The sequence below is a fragment of the Aethalodelphis obliquidens genome, unplaced genomic scaffold, assembly GCF_003676395.1.
Source record: "Aethalodelphis obliquidens isolate GAN/ISIS:26980383/991018 unplaced genomic scaffold, ASM367639v1 scaffold13, whole genome shotgun sequence".
NCBI classification, from domain to species: Eukaryota; Metazoa; Chordata; class Mammalia; order Artiodactyla; family Delphinidae; genus Aethalodelphis; species Aethalodelphis obliquidens.
In genome coordinates, this window is record NW_020837957.1 from 8,032,084 (window position 1) to 8,048,336 (window position 16,253).

Consider the following 16,253-nt stretch of genomic DNA (forward strand, 5'->3'; position numbering starts at 1 on the left):
CCAAGACCAGAATCAGGACATGGGTTACTGGGATAATTCAGATGGGAAATGATGGAGGCATAGATTTAAAACATGGCAGTGATAATGTAGAGAATTGAGAAATACTGGTAGGATTAATAGAAGTCATATTTAGAAATATTACTGTTTTCCCTATTCCCTCCAAATTCTCTTAGTATGACATTTACTTAATTTTGCTTGAACATCTATTTCTTTTTTTTTATCTCCAAAAAAGTTTATTAGCATGATTAAAAACATTTTCTTGAATAATGATAGAAATTCTAAACATGAAAGAGTATCAGTGGCTATATCCTATAACCAATATTTGCAACTGGATGGACAGCTTTATTGCCAGTCTTCATTTTATTAAAAACAATCCATATTTATTGATTTCATGTGAAGTCATGACTATTGCTTTGCCTGGGAATGAGTCCCTACTGCAATTAAGTACAAAAAATATCTTCCATAATCGGAGTGTGACCTGCATTACCGAGTAAAGAGTTTATAAAAATCCTCAAAGAGTTGGGTTTTTGATTTTTAAAAACATTCCTTTTACACACTACAAAGAAATAATTAGTATTTTGGCTTTTAAAATTCCTACATGATATTTAGAATGGCAGTCCCCAAAGGTCCTCCCTTCACATAATTGAGAACACAGACCCTCTTCCGGAGCATACATTCTTGGGGTGGACTCTGAAGACTTCAACCTCCACATGTTTATACTGGTTTGAGAACAAAGACAGCATCATCCAGAACATAGTAGTCATTATACATGTCACCTTCACACAGGTATGGCAGTCTAGTGAAAGCTTTGATAACAAAACCAGCTTTTCTGAAAACTTCAGGCAGACTATTCACTTGTTCTTCTCAGTTCTGTCCCTTGATTTCCAAAATTTCTGATGGTTTATCTCACTTGCCACCATTTTCCACATAGGGACGAAAAGGTAAGACCAGAGCAAGGATGACCCTGCCTCTAGTTGGCTCCAAGACACTTCTGATATCTTTTAGCAAAGTCAGGGGCTGATCACAGCGGTCCAGCAAATTCAAGCAGCTGATGACATTATACTGGAACCCTGTATTCTGCCATTCATTTATACCAAGTACTCTGTATTTCTTCTTCTGAAGCTGCCATATCATAGTTTCAGACAGCTCAGTGGCGTAAATTTCTTCAAAATGAGGGCTCATTATTTTTGTGACTTCTCCATCTCCAGCACCTCAATCAAGAAGTCTATGCGTTTTCCAGTCTGGATTAATTTTAAGCAGTCTCTGAAACTGATCTGGTGAAAAGACAAACATTGAGCCTCTTCCTAGCAACCCATTGATAGATGTTCTAGACATAAACAGGCTAAAAACAGATGACACAAAAGAGTGATATAATTGGATAAATGGCCAGCCCGGTTTCTCAGTGCTGTTGTTTATGAAGATCTGTGTTGCTTGATCAAGGTAACTCTGAACAAAGACAGCCTGGAGTGATTCACATAATTTCTCTCTGTTGCACGCATACTACTGGTGGTTCTCCTTCCCGCCGCTCGCGGCGGCCGCCGCCGGCCCGCCGGGGCCGCTCGTCATGTTCACGTACAGGGAGCGAGTGAGCGGGCTCCGCAGGGTCCACATCCTCTGCGCCAGCCACACGGACGCCAGGCTCAGACACAGCCAGCCCGCGAGCAGTCTCATCGGGGGCCGCGGCCACTCGCTCGGATCACCGCCGGCGCCGCGGCAAGGAGGAGGACGCGCCACCGCCTCCAGCCGCCGCCGCCGCCACCCAGGATCGAGCCATTGCGCCCAACTCGCCCATCCAGCCCGTTCAGGGACGAGGCCCGAACATCTATTTCTTTACCAGAAGAAGCAGGAGCCTCTCCCACCACCACAACAATCAGCAAGTAGTTATGGAGCACTTATTACTAAATCATACTTTGTCTAGTTTTATAACAAATTTACATCCCTTTGTTTTAATCCTGAATTTCTATTGGTAGTCTCTGTTTGGTTTAACCCTGTATTTTACATGGCATTGTGGTTTTTTAGTGTATAATCTCTTCTTCCCTTCCTGTGCCATAGTATTTTAGTGCTTATTACTTAAGTTCTCATGTTTTCTATGTATACCTGCAATTTTATTCTTTATTATTTTCTCTAAGTAATTCTGAATAAGTACTTCTTGTCTATTTCCAAAGCATTTAAAAAGATTTAATATTTCAATTATAAGTTAAATACACTGATAAAAAAACATGATCAGCAACCACTAACTTTCTTTAAGAAATCAGCTAATGACTCTTATTCATTTACTATGGCTCTGGTATACTTATTTCGAAAAGGAAAACACTATACTTTGCTCAAAAAAGTAATAAAATGAAAATTTTCTACTGCCCTCATATGTGCAAATTATGTTCATTTTATTCCACAGCCTATATATCTTCAGCAATACCTTCATTTACTTCTAAGTGTAGTAAAATTCAGCTCATATACCAATGTAAGAAATAACTTAGCTAACCAAAAGACAAGTTAGTTTTATATGTAGTTTCTATCTCACTTATTTTTTTTCTAACAGCAATCACCCCATATTCAACAAATATTTGCAGTTGTTTTCTTCAAGAAGTCTAAAGAAGACTCTCTGCACCACTCAGATTTAAAGACTGACCAAAACAGCACATCAAAGAGGAAAAGTAAATAAAGAATCAACTATCAACTAAATGCTACCTTTCCCCATATTGTGCATACCTAGTGTCTTAAGCATCACTCAGATTGCAGTCTGGCCACTTAGACTTGCCATCAAATTTTTATTGAGCAATTTCTCTGTGCTTACCACAGTGCTAGGCTCTGTAGGTACAAAAGCAGAGGTCCTGCTCACAAGGGGCTTACAATATGGTTGAGTATTAAAAAAAAAAAAAAAAAAACTACAAAAGCTCTTAAAAATGCATATTGTACAAATTATTTTTATATAAAAAAGCATTTCAGATAATGACAATAAAATAAAGTCTTAGAACATGAATAAAGAGAGAAACATTTTAATCCATGGGGTAAGCCTAGGCATATTTTGAATTAAAATATTTAGTAAAAGCCTGGATTAATGAAACACATAAGTACAAATATTTTTTAAGGCAGCTGTTAAACATTTAAGTATTCATAGTAATTAATTAAAAGCATATCAAGCAAGGTATATTTTATTCAGATCCTTAAGGTGTCTGAATAATTACAATTATCTTAACAATAGACTTCTTTTAAATGTGCTTCCAACTACTGAAGATGTTGAAAAAAAATTTTGTTCTCTTAAGTAGCTTATATGGTTTCCTTATAACCTAGTTTTCATTATTTATTTAACTTTTAAAAGTCGTTCTTGTAGACACTAAAAATGTAGACCAATTCAACACTGTCTGAATTTTCATATATTTCGTGGACCAAGGTCCCCTTATAAGATACGTATACACATTTACATACAAAAGATAATGACTTTAACTCCTCCTTCCTTGGGAGAATTTGGATAAATATAACTTCTGATGGAAGCTCAGTCTTCTAACTCTAATATTCCCTGTTTCCTTTCCTTGCCCTGGCTCTGAGATCTCAGCATGGCTTGGCATGCCTCTTCACATTACCCTGTCCCAACCTCGTTTGGGAACAGCATAGCTGGATTTTTTTTTGCTTTTTTTAATTTTGTTTCACACTGGGTTGCAGTGGTGCTGAATGAAATCACTGGCTCTGCAATAGAATGTTGTTAGAAGTAGGCAGGAGTTTATTTCTTCCAATGCAAAAGTCATAGGTCTATATGTAGTCAGGAACCAGGTCTATACAGCCCATTTTTTGTGGTGTCAAATACTGTTGTACTAGAGCTATGAGACCCATGAAGAAAATATAAGAAATGTGTCTGTCAACCATGAAATAGAATTTTGTCAAGGGAAAAAAGACAGGCATAATGAAAATATTTAAGGAATAATACAGTAATTATCGAAATGAGCACTATATAACTTCAGAGCTGGGGAGAGAAGTAAGCAGATAACAAAAACATAGTAGTCCTCCCTTATTTTCAGGGAATACATTCCAAGACCCTAGTGGATGACTGAAACCACAGATAGTACTGCATCCTATATATAGTATGTTTTTTCCTATACCTAAGTACCTCTTTTAAAGTTTAATTTATAAATTAGGTACAGTAAGAGATTAACGATAATAACCAATCGTTATTGTACTAGCTTTTTTTCCTTCTTCACAATTTCAAGAATAGAAGAGTTCTTCTTATGTAGATTTTAGCAACCTCAGCATATTTTTTTTTCTTTCCTTATTAAATTGAGAACTTTCACTTAAAGGAAACATCTTACACTTAAAGAAGCACTTTACAATTTCTCTTTGGCATATCCGAATGACTAAGCATCACTACTCTTGGGCTTTGGGGCTATTATTATTATTGTTATTATTATTTTTGGCCACACCTCACAGCTTGGGGGATCTTAGATACCTGACCAGGGATTGAACCCCAGGCTGGTGGCAGAAAGCGCGGAGTCCTAACCACTGGAGCACCAGGGAATTCCCTGGGGCCATTATTAAGTAAAAAGCATATTAAGTGCTTGAACCCAGGCACTGCAAAACCTCAACAGTGGATCTGATAACTGAGTGGGCTACCATGTGACTAATGAGTGGGATACAGGGGGCAAAGTAATGATTCACATCCCAGGTAAGACAGAACGGAACCCTAGGAGATTTCATCACGCCTACTCAGAATGACATGCAATTTAACACTTATGAATTGTTTTTTTCTGGAATTTTCCACTTAATATTTTCGGGTTGCGCTTGACCACTGGTAACTGAAATCACAGATAAGGAGGGGCTTCTGTACTTAAATTGTCCAAGGCCTAAGGACAAGGTGAGATTCGAACATGTGGGAGATGAGTAGGTTTTGTGTGGGCAAAAATAACCATGAGATGTTAGAATCAAGAAGAATAGCATCCAGGGATCTGTTGTTACATAACGTTGATTCTGTCCATGACATTTCAAACTACAGTCAGGAAGCCAGTTTATAGTTGAAAGTGAGAACTCATATTATACAGTTGGAGGTAAGTCTAGATAAAGAATTAATCACAGTTAATTACTGAGTTACTTATTGAGTACCTATTGTGTTACACTCACTTTACGTACCTTTTCACAATAACCCCACAGGTAAGTATTATTGTCTTTAGTTTACAGTTTAATTCATTGAGACTCAATGAAATTAATTAACTTTCTCAAGTTCACAGAGTTAATGAGTGGCACAGCCAGATTTAAATCCAAGTTTGATTCCAAAACCCATGCTTTTATTACTAGATCACATTGTCTTATAAATGGAATATCATTGTAATAAGTCTCACATCCCACTGTGCTGTAGGGAGAACAGTAAACCTGGAATCAAAAAACTTAAACTTGGATCTGAATTCCTACTTATGTTAGCTAAGTGACATTGGGCAAGCCCTCTGTAAACCTTACCCTCTTTTGTAAAAATAAAATAGTAAATAGATGACAGCTAGACAACCACATAGCTAGATGATGGACAGATAGGTAACAGGAGTATGGATATTCCTACTGATGGTCTGTAAATTCTACTTGCTCAATAAAGTATGTTGAATTTAAACCTGAATAAAGGGATTGTGTACAGCATCAGTTTCGTGCCAGTTACATGGTGCTTGAATTTCAATACATATTTAATGAAAATAATTGTAGTTTGAAGCTAATTCACACTGGTTCAACTAGCCAGAAGGAATGATTCAACTATTTTGGTTTCATCTCATTGACAGAACTGACAATAGAGTCACAGTATAGGCTCCTATTGCAAAACTACTGATACCATATTATCATCTCTTTCTAAGATATCCTCGTAGGTGACAGCATGGCCCTTAGGTGCCTAAAGAAGGGACACTCAATAAATATGTGTTGAATTAAGTGAATGGGGTGAGGGAAAAGAAGGAGGAAAGGAGTGGGAAAGAAAGACAAGAGAAAGAAATGTTGGTTGAATTTATGAGCAGGTAAGTGTACATTAGCTGAGAGATAGTAGATGACTCAAAGTATTTTTTTAAAGTTCACAGAATTTCTTATTTCAGACAAACTAGACCCTTTTATTTCATAAAAAAGTAACGTAACTTGGGCTTCCCTGGTGGCTCAGTGGTTGAGAGTCCGCCTGCCGATGCAGGGAACACGGGTTCGTGCCCCGGTCTGGGAAGATCCCACATGCCGCGGAGCGGCTGGGCCCGTGAGCCATGGCTGCTGAGCCTGCGCGTCCGGAGCCTGTGCTCCGCAGCGGGAGAGGCCTGCGTACCGAAAAAAAAAAAAGTAACAAAACTTGATAGTTGATAACTATGTCATTTATTAATTTTGTCTTTTGTATGCCACCCAAGAAGAAATTGTAAGAAATGCTGAATTGATAGTGGTGGATCAGAGGCTGCACCTGGATTTTTTAATGCTCCAACTCAACAGTTCACCCCTTAGTTTCATTATTATTTTCTATGACATTTCAAGACAGCTCTTCGTTGCATCACACCTTTCAGTCTTCAAAGACAGAGAAATAACAATTATGCTGATTCCTGAATTACTAAATGACATATAACCAGAATACAGACTTAAGGACTTTTAGTTCCCAGCTTAGCCCAGAAGAACACATATCCAAAACATTAATCACACATTTTGCATAAATATCTTTGGTCATGGTACCCTCCTGCCTTCATTTGGCATCTTTTTCTATCTCGTGAAGTTTATGTCTTATTAATTGAATTCTTGCTCTCAGTAAGTTGACTTTTCACTGACAAAATCTTTTACTGATTTTACAAACTCATATTGTAAAATCAAAACTACCATAAAATGTAAAGATATCCACATCAGTTGAGATTCACATAAGGGTTTGAAGTTGGGGTAAAACTCATGAAGGATGGGGTTTTCTTTTTCTCATTTTTTCATCAGTCACCACCTGTGCAATTGTGCCCAGCTTCTTAAATATATACCCAAAATCCAGTCCCAGAAACCAATTTTTAATACTCAAAGACACATATTACAGTAATAAACTTGGTCTCAGTGGATATTACTGACAAGAAAAAAACATTAAAATTTTTTAAAAGATGAAAAAGAAGAAAAAATCCAAATCAAAATATAAAATTCTCCTTCTCAAGTAGGAAGAAATACACAAACTCAGGGAAGCAGGAATTGCAATAAAAAATCCAACTCCGTTCTTTCATTATCTGTTAGAATAAAGAGAAAAAGATATAGTAAGCATGGATAGGAATACTTTTGTTTTTGTATGGTGTGAGGACTAAGATGTAAGTGTGAAATATAATGTCCTAGACATCAAAACATTCTTGTTTGAAGTAATTACATCTGTGTTTTGTAAATAAAAGCAATTTAAATAATTCTGGATTTGGGATCATGTAAGCCTCCGGCTCATTTAATTACACTAAGTGTATGCTTTCATTCTGAGCAATTTTTCTGGTTTCCAAGATTGTAATCCAGAAGAATAATCAAATTATAAAACTATATCAATTGTATAAACATTGAATGGTCAAATAATCTTGCCTTGAAAACAAGCCCTAATCAGTATATAACCACACTCTAAAAACATCAAGAAGAGTACTGATTAAAAGAGCCATGAAATACAATTTTTCTCCTATCAAACCAACAAAGTATTGTTTGTGTGTTTTAAGATAACATACAGTGCTGGTTAGAATAAAAGCAAAGTAGAAACTCTCACACATTGCTGAAGAAATTTTAAATCTCTAGTAATTCTTTTTGAAAGCAGACAGACTATAGGCATCTTTCAAGAATATTAAATATTTATATATTATTTATTCCTTAAAGTATACTTTTGGTAAAAACAATCACAAATTTTTTTTTAATTCTGCATTTCAGTCTTTGGGTAATAGATACAACTCTATTTGTCATGGTGCCAAATTTGAACATACATAATGATTAAGTAAACTATAGTATATTCTTTTAATAGGCTATTACATAAATATTAAAGTTAGTTTAAAAATAATTTGTAAATAATCTGAGGAATGCTTATTTTATGTTAAATGAAGTAAAAAAACAAGACACAATAATGAGTATATATTATCATAAGTATGTAAAACTAAATCAAGGAAAGTGTAGGGGAAAATGAAGAGAGAAATACACTAAAATGATGGTGGGTTTTTCTTGAGTAGTGGAAGTAAAGTTTAGTAAGTTGCCTTTCTTTCTAATTTTCTTTATTTTCCAAAGTTCCTATAGAGAGCCTGGCTTATTTATATAATGAGAGGAAGTACGATAAGATTTACTTTAAAAAATTAAAGGTGGAATTAGCATGAACCTACCAATAATGAGATGGGAGCTGGGTATCTCCTTTCTTTTCCCTTCTTTTGTTTTCCAAGGGATCTGTGTTCATAGCAAAACAGTGCCTGTAATATGTATATTACAGGCAGATATCCAGGGGAAGGATATAAGATCGTAAAAGTGAGTTGAGTAAAAACTTTATTGGCCTTGTGATTTTTGAGGTATGTTCCAGAAGCAACCAGCTTATTCTTATCCTTTGGGCATTGTTGCACAGTATTTATTGAAAAACACATTTAGATCTTGCCCTGAAGAACAGAAGTGATTATCTCTCAGTTACTGCCACTATGGGAGAACAAATGGTCAAAGAAATTGAGCTGCTTGAATGTCCACATCCGTTATAACAACTTATATTGAGTAGAGGAGCTATTGTACCCAGCTGCACCCAGGGAATGAAATAAAACGAACATGCTGACTTTCCATTAAAAATGAAGGGTTCAACTTATTTGAAAAGACATGTGCTATCTTTGAAAATAAATTAAAACTTTTTACATGCTCTCATTAAAACAAAAAAGATCACACAATGCAATGATACACAGAAGACTATTCATTCAGTTAACCCTACAGTCAGTAACAAAAATATTGAAAGGAAATGTTTGAGGGAGGAAATTAATGCTCGAAATTTAGTCTGCCAAACGTGCATCACATTTGGCATTATGTTCTGCTTTCTGCAATGTGCATTCATTGAAATATACGTTTTATACAAAACAGATATAATCGAAAGAGCAAGTAAGAGTGTGCTAAACACATGGTGAACATGCTGAGTTCTGGTGCCTAAGCAAAACAGGGGTCACTTAGCTTTAAAATACTCCTGGAAGGATGGGATTAACATGTACACAATACTACGTACAAAATAGGTAACCAATAAGGACCTACTGTATAGCACAGGGAACTATACTCAGTATTTTGTAATAACCTATAAGGGAAAAGAATTTGAAAAATAATATATATATATATATATATATTATATATATATATTTTTATATATATATATATATTATATGTATGTATAACTGAATTTCTGTGCTGTAGACCTGAAAATAACATGACATTGTAAATCACCTATACTTCAATTTTTAAAAAATTTAAGAAATACTCCTGGAGACTGTTCTTACTATGAAAAGTGATGTGCAGGCTCTTTCACTACATGAGAGTTGGTCAGTTCCAAGAGCAGCCTGGAGCCAGTCTCAGAAAGCTTAATTGGAGGAAATGTAAGTGAAGTTGTAAAAAACAACAGTAGCTCCTCTGGGGAATCTAGTCCTCCTTAATCAGATGTGTGTGCTTAGCTTGCATTTTAATTCTTAGAGGTATTCTGCCTTTGTAACATGAACTCGGATCAGAACAGAGAGATGGGGGAAGGCTAAGCTGTAGATCCAGACCGCTTCTACATCTCACCTTTCCAAGTTGTCACTCCACATCAAGGTTGAGGAGCACTGGTGGGGTAAAGAGGTGGAGCTGGATGCATAGTTGTTTGTGTGGTGCCTGATCTGTGAACAGACAGAGGGTTTCAGTGGACGAATTATTGATTATGACTCCTTTCATCAGATGACACTTCCCTGAACATTTTAAAAAAAACAGCAGAGCCCCAATCCATACATCAATGCCCATCGGTTATGACCGAGTAAAACAAAGATGTTTTAGATATCATCTCCCCGAGACTGTCTCATTCCTGCCTCTGTGCTTTGACCCACACTCTATTTCTTCCCACACTGACACACCAGAGAGCACACCAGAGAGCACACCAGAGAGCACACCACACTTGAGAGCAGAAATCGGGTCTAATATGACTTCAGGAGCCCTAGAACATTTATCACAGCATTTGTTAAATGCTGAATGAAAGCTCACTGACTTCAAATGATCTTTATACGTAAATCTAATTCTACCATTCTCCAGCTTTCAGTGGCTTCCTGTTGCTCTTAGGGTACAGATCAAAATTCTTAACATTATCTGCTTGATCTAGCCTCCAGCTGCAACTCCAGCTTTGTTTTGAACCTTTTGCTACCGTGTGCTCAGGCCACTCTAGCCGTCCAGGAACATCACAAACAGGGTCATCCTCCTGCCTACCTCAGGGCCTTTGCACTTGAAGCTTCCCCTACCCAGAGTGCTCTTCCATTCCCTCATCACCTGGCTGACTACTACTTGTCCTTCAGGTCTTAACTTGGAAAATCACTTCCTCAGAGAATACCCCGTTGACCAGGACTGGTCTCCCACTGTGTGACCCACTATTTTCTTTTCAAGAATTCATTGTAGTTTGTAACGACTAGTTACTTGTGTGATTATTTGTTTAACACGAGTTATTATCTCTAGGTTACAAGCTTCCTGAGAACAGAAACCATGCCTGGTTTAGCTTATCACTGCATCTCCAACAGCTACCACAGTGCCTAGCACATAGGTGACCGTCTGTAAGTATTTGTGGTCTGAATGAACAATGCTGCATAATTTGTCCTGAGGCCCATCCCTCAACAGCATTCTACAAATAATCGCTTAAATTCATTCGATGCAATAAAATATTGAAATATACACATTTCGACAAAGTTGAAATACATAAAAAGAAAATATACCTGAAAAATTTTCCTTTTTATACATTTCTTAGTAATTCTCTTACAACAACTAGCAAAATGAAATGAAATCCTTATAAGAAATTGTTACAAGAAAGAACAAAAAGAAATTGAATTCAATGTATCCTTAGTCAGTCTTTTTTATCAGATTGCTAGAGTCCTTTTGTTCTCAAGAGTATAGTTAAGATCATCTTAAATAGCATGTCCAACCCAAGTGGTGTGACATTATATAAAATGTCCAGACAGACATGTGGTTCTCCAGTTCTTGACTGTGTTAAACAAATAAACATTTTTTTTATTTTAGGAAGGCAGTGTTACTTGAAGGACAATAAAATGACATGTCTTCATTGCAACAAAAAAATATAATTTGGCCAATATCTATTTCAGAGCAAACACAAGATGTTCAGGGACACTTTTTATAGAAACATTGTGGATCTGGAAGAATGGTCAGAGTAGAGGTCAAAATAGAAAAGAAAAACAAAACAGATTTTCCTCTTCATTCTCTGAGATTTTCAGAATCGCCTGTGTGCCTATGTATGAGAAGACCCTTCATATGTTAAAGAGCAATCTGGTTAGGTTGGGTCCCTTCACTAGAGGACCGCTAAGTTTCTCTTCCTGCTGTCATGCTGCTTAGGTTCTCATTTAGAGGACTGCTTTAACTAAGTAAATACACTTGGGATTGCATTATTTGTTGGCCCAACTTTAAGAGCAAATATAACAGTAGGCATTTGGGTATCATATGCCTGTCTAATGTCAAGTAGCAGGAAAAGAAGGAACTAAAGAGAAATGAGGCGCTGCAAGGTAATAGGTGAAGAGCCGTGAGTTCTGAAGCATGGTATTATGCCCTGTTCCACTCCCTAATCCACTCCCCTGGTGGAACCCATCTCCCTTATGGACATTCTCCGTGATTCACTCTGTCATTCACATTACAAAATTTTGCTTCACGGTCACACCTAATTCTGCAGATAACTCTGCCCCTGCATTTCATGCCAATTTTCTTTCCTGTGTGTCTGTTTTATTTCACTCCTTCTCTCCAGTCTTCACGTCATTGTTCAGATTCTCACCCTCATTCTTCTTGTCCAGTGTATCAATCTGAACTATATGAAATTCACATTTTTGTTGGATCAAAAATGGTTGTATATTGGAAATTATACCTGATTTAACCTAATAACAGCCTTCTAACTAACTAGTGTTTCTGACTGGAGTCTTTCTTTTCTCTAACACATCCTTTGTATTGTTTCCAAGGCAAACCTTGGCAAATCCTAAACATCTTTGAAGGTTCCCCACTGCTACAGGATAAAGTTCTGAAGTACCTAAGGTGTACCACTGAGTGGTTCCAACCTCCACTTCTGGGTTTATCTCCTGCTTCTCCTCTTCGTGTGACCCTTGATTCAATCCCGTAAACTACTCACACTTCCAGAAACCTGCCAATGCTCTTTTACACCTAATTACTCTGGAGTTTGCTATTCCCTTTCTAAAATGCCTCTCTCTACTTCTGTCCAGAATCAATTGTACTTTTCCTCCAAGATCCAGTCTTTTGTTTTCTCGGAAAAGTATCTTTCCTTCTATCATATTACCATGGCATTGTATACATTATTCAAGATGTAATTATCTCATTATATTGTACTGAATTGGCCAAAACGTTCGTTTGGGTTTTTCCTTAACATCTCACAGAAAAACCTGAACAAACTTTTTGGCAAACCCAATACTTATGAGTGTGTCGATTTCTCACTTTCTGATTCATAGCAGGAGCCCAATAAATGTTTGTGAGTAATACAGCATTCTAAGAAATGATTGGATCTCCTCAGTGGTCAACATTATGAGGCCAAGGACTAAGCAAATCTTTTGGCACACATAAGAACCTACTAGGTAGAAATCACCTTATCAGGCATGATGATATGTTCATATTTTAAGTTTCTTTTGACTCTAGAAATGTGTAGTCTCTGTATGTCCCATATAATACTTGAGAATATCCATGGTTACATTTCACCTAACTATATATCTCTCTAATTCACTGGACTGGGATGAAAGCACTTAGACACTCAGTGCACTTTTTTGAATGAATCAATGAATAATAAGTAAGGACTGTCTTGTGCTGAGCATTCCCAGAAGCAGAGCCTGAGCCAAGGGCTTGTAGGCAAGTGACTTATTAAGGATGTACTCCCAGGAGAAACAGTAAGGGAGTGGGAAAGTAGGACAGAGAAGGAGAAGAAGCCATGATGTGGTGAGATTTTAGGTAATTCCAGTCTCAGTCTGAAGCTTTGGGAAACTCTGGAGTGTAAACTACACTTCAGCCTTTATCCCATCTCTAGACAAAGGGTCTGGGCTTTCCTACTCCCATACCTATAAGTCATTGCTGCTTTGGGGAGGAGTAAAACTCATAGGTTATGCTGGTTCTGCCTGTAGGTGAGCCTCTGAAGGTACTGGTGTGAACAGTTAACAGCAAAACAAGCAGAAGCTGGGGTTGGGTATAGAACTGGTGTACGGGGTCCGACAGGTTCTGCGTAGGGATCCAGTCATGTGGGATACACTCCAAGCAAATATTTGGCAAGTTAAGTTTAGCTGGTAGTGGAGGAGACTGCCCATGTGTGTAAACTGGGGAGCTCTGTTCAGCGGGGTGTCCTGTTGAAAATAATTTTCTTCACTCCTGCTACTGATGCCTGGACTCCCTTTAGCTAGCAATAAAACTTCTTAATCTATATTGAGAAGCAATACTTAAAAGGGAATTACCTTGGGTGGAAGGAAGAAAAGGTAGAAATATTCATGTCAGGCAATGCCAAACTCTTTTATGTTTAATCCATTTAATGCTTTACCCTTTTAAGACACTGAATTTCATCCACATCAAAGTATGAGTCTTTCCTGAGAGTGTAGGATTTACAGGTGCTAATGGGCCTCTTTTAGACATCTTAGTTCTTACCACCATGAAGATACTGTCCAGCTCAAAATAAGTCCTCTTCCTCTTGTTTTAGCTAAGCTTATAGCTTTGTGTCTTCTTCCCAAATTACCGAATATGTATAATACCCAAGCTGCTAGCATAGCTGGTCCTCTCTCTGGATATGAGAACCCAAAAATTTTCAGTTAAAGCAGCTTTATTTACTCAGCCTTATTACAGGGTATTTTTAAAGATTCCTGTTAAGATAGCAAAGACTATCTGTGTGTGTGTGTGTGTGTGTGTGTGTGTGTGTGTTATCTTCACTTTGAATTTGACTCTTGGACCAAATTATTTTCCCTTGGCAATTGTGATAAAAAGATTGATGTATGAGTGGCCACTCCAGTCACCGGAGCACAACCCAGTTGTTGGGTCTGCTGCCATGGCTTGTGGGTGGACCCTGGCTGTTAGTGGTTTGGCTGAGGGTGCCGTATGCCTGTGTTCCTGGAGCCACCCTGCCTCTGTCTAGTGAACCCTGCATTAGTCTGTCTGTGAGGTTCCTTTCAGAATGACCCAGCTGCACCACAGAGTTCAGACTACTCTTCAGCCTGTTGCTAAAGTTCTCTCTGTTTACTTCGCATCATCTCACTAATTTCTCCCCATCCACTGTTTGACCCTGAACAGCTGAGGTGTATGGTCTGATCTATTGTCTTCAGAATTTCAATGCCAGATGTGTAATATATTATAAAGGCTAGCTGAATTCCTGAGGAACACAGAGAAACCTATTTGATGATTACTTACCTTCCATCATCTCTAACTACCTGTGTCCTTGTTATAGATCACCCTGCACCTATAGCTAACCCTCCCTCTTCCAACTTTCTGTTCACTGGCTCTATTCCACTGCCTTCAAAAGTCATAGGCTTCCCTTATCTTGGGAAATAAAATACACACAAACACCTGTTCTTGAATGCTTGTTCCTTCCCCTTTCTGTAAGTGTGGTCCAATCTCTCGCTCCCTTTACCACCAGCTTCTCTACATGATATATCCACTACTCTTATTTCCTCTCCCTTCAACTCCCTCCTAAAAGACAGCCCCAAATTATAAAGTTCTTTCCCTTTGTCGGACACTGTTCTAAACATTTGACAAGTGTTTATTCTTTGAAGTTTGCACTACTATCTTCTCTCCACTTGACAGATGAGGAAACTGAGGAAAAGAAAGGTAAAATAACTTGTCTAGGGTCACCCACAGGTAAGTGGCAGAGCTTGGATTCAAATGCAGACAGTCTGGTTCCAGAATACATGCTAACTACATTCTACATGTCCTCTATAATTGGATTTCATCCCAGTGACAGTAAAACTAGTCTCTTGGAAACTTTGGAATTTACTATCATCTCTGGTATTGTAGTACTTGAGCTAGATACACCTATGCTGCATACCAAGATCTAATATTTACAAGATTGTCCTCTTTTTATACAAGTATAATGAAACTTCATTAATTTGGAATGAACAAATTGTTCTGATGAGGGCTGAACTAAATGTTGTATTTTCATGATGTATAAAAAGGGGTTAATTGGGGACTTTCCTGGTGGTGCAGTGGTTAAGAATCTGTCTGCCAATGCAGGGGACACGGGTTCGAGTCCTGGTCCGGGAAGATCTCACATGCTGCAGAGCAACTAAGCCCGTGAGCTGCAACTTCTGAGCCCATATGCCACAACTACCGAAGCCCGTGTGCCTAGAGCCCGTGCTCCGCAACAAGAGAAGCCCACGCACTGCAACAAAGAGTAGCCCCCGCTCACTGCAACTAGAGAAAGCCTGCACTCAGCGATGAAGACCCAACGCAGCCAAAAATAAATAAATAAAATAAATAATTTTTTTTAAAAGGGGTTAATCGATCAAAGAAATAAGTAAAGAATGTAAGTCAGTAGGGGCAGAATTTGACCTACTCCAGGAGAAAAAATATAGATAATTTTAGAATACTGAAGTGCAAATATGTGACAAAGTTATTTTTTATAACTAAAAAATAGAGCTAGCTAGCTTGCAGCAAAGTCTTGCCTGGAATTCAGCCTTCTTATTTCTGTTCCATCATAAGGCCCCATAATCAATCTATAGATTTGATTCACTTGTAAACACCCCCAGAGGATAACAGTTATTCATCAAACACTTGTTTCATAAAAAAAGAAAGAGGTGGATAACTGAGCAGTGTGAAAAACTAAAATGTGACCTGGCCAATTATACTAGTCAGTGAACCCCACAAGGACAGAGATTTTTATCTGTTTTTGTTCACTGATGCACTACCAGTGACTAGACCGGAGCCTGCCACAATGCAGCTTAATTACTGTTTAATGTTTAAATGGTTTCTATGTGTTTTTACATAGAGTGCCTGCAAGTGGGTGGATATTGTTTCCATTTTATAGATGAAAAAAAATAAATAAAAGGTCAACAAATTTAAGTAACTTGCTCAAGTCTAGACCTAGATCCAGGACTAGAAACTAGGCCTTTTGCTCCTAGTTCATTACCTAACAGTAAAAA

The 16,253-nt window shown here is 37.7% G+C and overlaps 1 protein-coding gene and 1 pseudogene across 1 annotated transcript in view; both read right to left on the reverse strand.

Annotated features, from left to right (window-relative positions):
• Nucleotides 1-219: 219 nt before the first annotated feature.
• On the reverse strand, nucleotides 220-6,150 carry LOC113624366 (methyltransferase-like protein 9 pseudogene; annotated as a pseudogene).
• Nucleotides 6,151-6,950: 800 nt separating this feature from the next.
• The window catches only part of PTGER3 (prostaglandin E receptor 3), a 70,556-nt gene continuing 61,253 nt past the window's right edge, over nucleotides 6,951-16,253 (reverse strand). Inside the window, exons 3-4 of the mRNA XM_027114075.1 lie at nucleotides 9,694-9,785; nucleotides 6,951-7,178 (exon numbers count right to left, since the gene is read on the reverse strand). Of these exons, the coding sequence (XP_026969876.1) occupies nucleotides 7,175-7,178; nucleotides 9,694-9,785 (96 nt within the window). The 3' untranslated portion in view covers nucleotides 6,951-7,174. The remainder of the gene's footprint in view (nucleotides 7,179-9,693; nucleotides 9,786-16,253) is intronic.